General features: G+C 40.2%; 1 protein-coding gene across 1 annotated transcript in view; it reads right to left on the bottom strand.

Moving 5' to 3' along the window:
* LOC127569201 (docking protein 5-like) overlaps positions 1-6,988 on the bottom strand; it is a 28,771-nt gene extending 21,783 nt beyond the window's left edge. Inside the window, exon 1 of the mRNA XM_052013606.1 lies at positions 6,918-6,988. Coding sequence (XP_051869566.1) covers positions 6,918-6,974 — 57 coding nt within the window. The 5' untranslated portion in view covers positions 6,975-6,988. The remainder of the gene's footprint in view (positions 1-6,917) is intronic.
* Between the last annotated feature and the right edge of the window lie 680 nt (positions 6,989-7,668).

The following is a 7,668-nucleotide window of genomic DNA, read 5'->3' on the forward strand; positions in this document are numbered from 1 at the left end:
TGCATTTCACTGTGTGTTTCGATGTACATGTAACTAATAAAGATATCTCTTATCTTATAAATATTTTATTGCTAATATGTTCTGTAGCAATTTCTGGCCTTTACTCTCAAGGTGAAGTACCATGAATATAACAGTACAGTAAAAAATCCCAACATTCTATAACTATCACAGGCATGAGGTTGGGGAGAAGGGGTTGGTTACTGGTGATGACCATAGGTCTTTCCAAGTCATTCAGCACCTTACTTGTGTGCACCAGTTTAAAGTGTCCCTCCAAAAGAAGTCAAATTCCTGCACATGCTCCAGGATCTGGTGTGAGCTGCCTTCTTGTGCTGGGATTCTACCCTCCAAAAGAAAAGTGACCCAGGTTACCCTGGCAATGAGTAAAGAAAGGTTTGCCTCAAAATAAAAATAAGCCAATGAAGGCAGTACATGATATTATGCTTTCTGCTACACTCTGTCTCATCTACAATTTCAGTCACTCAACTTATCAGTATTACCATCCTACACCAGGCGAATTGTACATTATGGGTATGGTTTGTATCACTATTTCTTAGACAGAGAATGAATTTGGTTAAAAAACTATTGGTGTCAGATGTTCTTTAGTATTTGGTCTCAAGTCATACTTCTTCACCACATAGACTCACATTGTTCTTACTTATCGTCCACTCTATCCCACCCAACCTGTTGAGCCAAGTTAGCTGTAAAGCTTGGTAACATTTAATTTAGTCTGTTCTTTTTCAAGAACTACTAAGTAAGTTCTGCCTTAAATAACATGTCTAAGGTGTTTGAAACAGTTAGCTGGAGGCTCCTGAGGGCTTGAACGCATTGTGCAGATGGACATCTAAGAGGATTGTACCAGAGCCCATCAGACCATTATTCTTGAGAGCCACAAGCCCAGTTCACCCAACGGAGGCTAAACTGGTCATGGTTTTGTCTTTTTCTCTGGCAGCAGGTTTAAGGACAGTCACCCAGAAACATTCTCTGGGGACAGCTACATCCTAATTAGCAACAAGCGAGCAACGATGACGACTAATCAAGACACAACAGAAATTAACACTGATGAAATCTCTTTTTACTCGGAACTAAGCTACACTTCCTTTAAATTCCTTTGTGTTCCTTATTCTGAAAAGCATAGGCTTTATTTTCCTGATAAGCCACACCCCAAAAGTGTTCAAATTCTTGCACAGCAGACTATCAATGAATTACAATAATATTTGAAACTCTAAACTCAGAGGAATTGTCAGACTGCATTCATTGACTTAGAGTTACCAGGCAATCCAAATCAGAGAAGGAAAGAAAAGTCAGAGAATGCTTCAAGTCCCAGTAATGAGGAGGCAGTAGGTGGGGAAAGGAGGAAGACACGTTAGAGCAGGTTAGGATTTTGCCGCAGATAGGACAATCCTGAAAAGGATTCCAACAGTGAGAAAGCTATCCAGGGTTACTTTGTTGGGCAAAGAAGTCTTGACCAGCATTAGGTGAGAAGGACGACTGTGAAGAAGAAAAAGAGGAGGAGAATGACTGACTATGCTATTAATGAGAGTGAAACTAATTAAAATTGATTATGCTACAAAATAGGTCCTGAACTTTGAATAAAATGACACCAAAAATATTCCATCATGGAAATGTACAATGCTGGTAAAGGTCATTGTATTCCATATGGTGAAGGTACTACCATGGTGTTGTAATACATAGTTCCAGTAATTCATGTTCAAATCATGATAATGCGTGAATGTAGCCACAGTCCGCCAGCAGTGCTGGGGGGAAAACATAAAGTATTGCATAGTACCGATCTAGCAGGTTGTGTCAAGCTTCTTGAGTGTTGCTGAAGGGGTATACATCAATAGTAATGCCATTAAATATCAAGGGTAGATGGTCAGACTCTCTCTTGCCAGGCATGTGTGGCATGAATATTACTTGCCACTCATTACTCTAAGCCTAAATATTGCCCAGGACTTGCTGCATGTGGACATGGACAGCTTCAAAGTCTGGGGCATTGGAAATGTATCTAAACATTCTGCCCTCAGGAGAAATCAATCTAACTTCTGAATTTATGATTACGGAAATTTGTTGAAGTAACTGAAGATGGTTGAATTCAGGACAATGCTCTGATGATCTTCTTTAGCAAATTGCCAACTGGAGGTCACAAATACCATTTTGGGCAGAGGTGTCCACAAGATGGTGCCAGCATGGGAACAGGTTATTATTTCCGCTTAACATGATAAGCACATGCACACGAGTGGAAATGCATAATATCTGTTAAACATGTGCTCAAAAAGTTTTCATATATTTTGATACTTCTGAATTCAAATGTAACTTTCCAATTACACTCCCACAGAAAATTGTACCATTTTTCCTTTTGTAATTGCTTTGCATAGAATCTTCTATCATGTGAGATATTAACCAAACTTAACCATTGTAAAATGTCTCACTAATAGACTTTGCTTCTTAATATTTAATATGTTTCTTTATCTTCGAGAGGTTGGTTATGGCGTGAGTCAATTCCTGTCTCAGAGATGACCTGGATCCACTCCAATTTGCCTACCATCACAACAGGTCAACAGCAGGTGCAACTTCTCTGACTCTTCACTCTGCTCTGGACCATCTGGACAACAGGAACTCATACGTCAGGCTGACATTCATCAACTCTAGCTCAGTGTTCAACACAATCATCCCATCCAAACTCATCATCAAACTTCAAGACCTGGGCCTCTGTACCTCCCTCTGCAACTGGATACTCAACTTCCTCATCAGCAGAGCTCAATCAGTGAGGATTGGCAACAACATGTCCTCCTCGTTGGTCATCAACACAGGTACACCTCAAGGCTGCGTGCTTAGCCCCCTACTCTACTCTCTATATACACAATTGTGTGACTAAGCACAGCTCCAATGCCATTTTAAAATTCGCCGGTGACATTCTTGTTGTTGTACGAATGACAAGCGGCGATGAGTCAGCTTACCGAAGATATGACACCTGGTTGAATGGTGCCGCAATATCAACCTCTCGCTCAATGTCAACAAAACTAAAGAACCGATTGTTGACTTCAGGAAAGGGTAGGAGGGTGAACACACACCAGTCTACATTGGGGGATTGGCAGTGTAGAGAGCCAGCAGCTTTAAAATTCCTGGGCATTAACATATCAGATGACCTGTCCTGGGCCCAGCACATAGATCCAATCATAAGGAAAGCGCACAAGCATCTTTACTTTCTTAGAAGGTTAGGGAAGTTCAGCTTCTCACTGAACATTCTAACAAACTTCTACAGATGTACTGTTGAAGGTATACTATTGCATCATGGTCTGGTATGGAAATTCAAATGTGCAGGAACGTAAGAAGCTGCAGAGAGTAATGGACTCTGCCCAGTACATCACGGGCACATCCCTCCCCACCATTGGTAGAATATACAGGAGGCATTGCCTCAAGAAGGCAACATCCATCATCAAAGATCCCCACCATCTGGGCCACACTATCTTCTTGCAGCTACCATTGGGCAGGAGGTACAGAAGCCTGAAGTCCCACACCAACAGATTCAAGAACAGCTACTTCCCTTCAACCATTCAGTTCTTGAACCCACCAGCAAAACCCTAATCGCTACAGTTTAGCAACACCATGACCACTTTGCACTAAAATGGACTTTGTTTTTTTTATGTTCTAATTGTGTTCTTTCTTGTAAAAATTGTGTATAATTTATCTTTATGTTTTTCTTGTGAATGCTGCTATGTGCCTGTGATGCTGCTGTAAGTTTTTCATTGCACCTGTACTTGTGCATATGACAAATAAACTCGACTTTATCAATTGAAGCTATTAAGCTTCCTGACGGCACCCTAAATGAAACTAGAGTTTAGGCAGATTTAACGGTGAGGATCTTTGCTTGTATTTCTCTTGAATATAGATGATTAAGGAGTGATTTGATGTCGGGGTTTAAAATGTCCAAAGGATTTGATAGAATAAACTATTTTCTCTAATGGGGGAAGTAAAGAATGAAGAATGTGATTACATTTAGAGCAAGACTATTTAGAAGAGAAATCAGACTTCAAAGAGTAGCAGTAATTTTGATTTCTCTTATGCAAAAGGCTGCAGATCTTATACCAATTGGAGTTTTAAGGATTGAGATCAATAGATTTTTCTTAGGCAAGAGAATCAAGAGATCTAGAACCAACATGGTTTAATGTTAGTGTATAGAACAGACATAATCCAGTTGAATGCTGACTCACGCAATTGAATGGCCTACTCCTGTTACCTTATAAAATCGTAGGGGAATGTGGTGTTATTCTGCCATCAATAAGGAGGTTGATGTCATAAAACCAGTGGTTGGGATAAATAAATTGATTTTCTGCAAATCCACTTGGCATTTGATTACTTCACTAAACATCGATGAAAGTGGAAATAAAGGTTTTGGGACCTAGCATAATTTACAAATGTAGCCTTGAGTAAAGAGGAAGAAAAATTTATATTTATAAAATGGTCTTGTATCCTCTCAGGATGTTTCAAAGCATTCTACAGCCAGTGAAGAACTTCTAAAATGAAGTCACTGTTATAATTATAGGAAACACAGCAGTGCTGGGGTGAGCACAATCTCAACTGCTGCTCCAGCTAATCTAACACAGAATGAAACCTGACCATGGAATTATCTGGTGTCCATGGCTTGGTGTCACAGTGCACCTGTGCTTTAACCCACTGAGCCACAAGGAATACAAATGTTGGACCACATCCATTTCCTACAAAGATGCAAACACACCAAGGACACTTTCACAAAACTGAAATAACATTCTACTCCATTTCTCAGAGTATGCTGATAGCATCTGATGAACCAAACGATAAAGCTATTTTCTAGGACTTGTTGACATGATGCTGGCCAAAGGTGTCAACTGCAGTACGAGGTCGGGTGAAACAGCATTATGCTATTCACTGAACATGTGCCAATGAGATGATAATTACACCTCAATGTGGAATAGGTATTCATAATCTGACCTTTACTAAACAGAGCCTTGGGTTGTGAAAGTGCTAATATTTCAATGGTACTTTATAGGTCTCACAGTTTGGATTCATTTACATCAGTGCTTAAAAATGAATATGATTCAACCAAACTTTTCATTAACTAAACCCATTTCAGGAGTCCCAACATACTACACGTGGATTTCAACCAAGATTCGCTGAATTTTAAATAGGGAAGGTCTTGTTCCAGTAATGTTGTTTTACCTTGTATCACAGAGGAACTAAAAGTAAATTGAAAATCTAACGGCAATACTAAAACCCCCATTCTAGATCTACACACTTCAGAGGAAAAGTGAACATCTACCCAGTTTGTTTTGTAACTGGAACTCCCAGTTCTTCAGTTAATAAGAACGTAAGATTCTTATGTACAGGGCAGTAGCTTTCGAACAGAGATGAGGAGGAACTGCTTTTCCCAGACAGTAGTGAATCTGTGGAATTCTCTGCCCAGGGAAGCAGTAGAGGCTACCTCATTAAATATATTTAAGACACAGTTAGATACATTTTTGCATAGTAGGGGAATTAAGGGTTATGGGGAAAAGGCAGGTAGGTGGATCTGAGTCCATGACCAGATCGGCCATGATCTAACTGAATGGTGGAGCAGACTCGATGGGCCATAGTGCCTACTCCTGCTCCTTTTTCTCATGTTCTCACGTTCCTATGAAGGGCCTATTTCCACGCTATAAGACTTCTAATCGGTATCAAGATGAAACAATGAAGAACCAATCGTTGCTTCATACACAGATGTTTATCTTGGAGAGGAAGTACATTATATCAACAGCTGTTTGTCAAGATAATTACAGAAGGGAGTTTGTAATTTTGTGCTACCAGGTCTGCAAAAGAAGCCCGATGCCATTCTATATTAAAAACGAATCTCCGGATGAAATTATTCACTGGATGAGTACATTATATTGTCAGTAAATCATTAGGAATGCATAAAAATCTAAGAACATGCTGGGACCAGGCAGCTGGTTTGAGAGCTGGAAGGTAGTTGTAAATGTAAATCACCAAGGTTTGACTGGAACACCTCATGACACCAACCTTTAAGCGAGGATCTCCAGGAGGTGCAAGTCCCATCAATTGCCAGTCAAACCGAACCGCTCATCAGCTCCCGCGCTATCTCACAGTGCCGTTCCCCACCCCCCCCCCCGACCAACCAGTGTCGCAGTGCCCATCGCAGGGGTTGTATCTTTAAAGTTAATACTGAGTAGGGTTGCATTGATGCAATTATCTGGTGTTGTTGGAAGTGTTGTTGTTCAATTCAAGTGAACTATAACCATTTCCTGGACGAAGTTGGAAATACTCACATGGTTTCTGCAGCCCTCTCCTATTCCAATAGCCATGACTGGTCTTACTCTTTCTGTTCTGCATAAACTTGAGTCCATTCAAAACTCTGTTTATTGTGTTCAAGTCTCCTTTACCCATCAACCCGGAGTTTGCCGACCTACACTGTGTAAGTAACCTACGGAGTTTAAAATTCTGTTCTTTGTTTTTCAAATAACTTTGTCGGCCTCTGTACTCCTGTGGCCCTCCAAGATATCTGTATCCTCTAGTTCTGGACTTTTGAGCATGGTTGGTTGAATCACCGAGTTGAGCATTGGTGATTATGGTGTCAGTTGCCAAGACTTGAAATTCCCTCCCTAAACCTTGTCACCTTCTTTTTTCTTTAACATCTATCTCTGACCAAGTTCTTGGTCACCTGCTTTGATTTTCTCTTTCTGTGGCCTGGTGTCAGTTTTTGATCAGTAATGCTCCTGTGGTCTACCTTTTAGGCATTTGTGATATGTTAAGGGCACCATGGTAATGGAAGTTGCTGTTGAGTCCAGACTTGATGTTACTGACGTAATCTTATCTCATTTATTGCCCAAAGCACTCAAAACTTTGAACACAAATGCCAAAAACTTGCACAATAAGTTAAAGGAACTTACCATCCCAAATTTGTACTGCTGTATGTGAAGTATTCCTTCTTTGATGGGCTTTTCCATTGCAGGTCTCTCAGTTGCTGGCCTCTTCAACAGTCACTATGTAGTTATGTACTTAACAACAGAACCTTCACTTCCTACATGCTCACTTCCTCATTTTTGTGAAAAGTCTGTTTGACATGACTTTCTGACTTGCCCTCAAAAGAAACCTCAAACTTACATTATCAAATGGAAAGCTTGATGCCTGAATGAAGCTACAAAACTGGCATCCTAGTCATGAGGAAATCTGTAATGTACGAGAGAAAGGAAAGGGTGAATAAATGTTTCTTCTTGGCAAGATTAGGGTTTCTAGCATCTCGGAGTCGACAAATTCAGGTGCTTCTGCTACTTTCTTTCGTCCTTCAGATCATCCCTTTTGTATGCTTCTGCTTCCCCTTCCCTCTATTTGAAGCTTAAAATTTAATTTACCACCCCCCCCCCAAAATTCTTTGTATTCTGAGGAAAGATTAATAACTTGTAATGTTGGATCTGTTTCTCCATAAGTACAACTGAATGTTCTAGTATTTTCTCTCTTTGCACTTCCAAAAGCAGTATTTTACTTTAGTATTCAGTTGCCAAGTCTGGCTGGGTCGATAAAAGATTTACTAAAATGATTCTAGCGATGAGCGATTTTCCATATGGAGAAGAAGGTCTCATTCTTGGAAGAGAAGAGGTTGCAAGGGGATCTGATTAAGGTATTTAAAATCATGAAGTGTAT

This window comes from Pristis pectinata, chromosome 4 (assembly GCF_009764475.1).
Source record: "Pristis pectinata isolate sPriPec2 chromosome 4, sPriPec2.1.pri, whole genome shotgun sequence".
NCBI lineage: Eukaryota > Metazoa > Chordata > Chondrichthyes > Rhinopristiformes > Pristidae > Pristis > Pristis pectinata.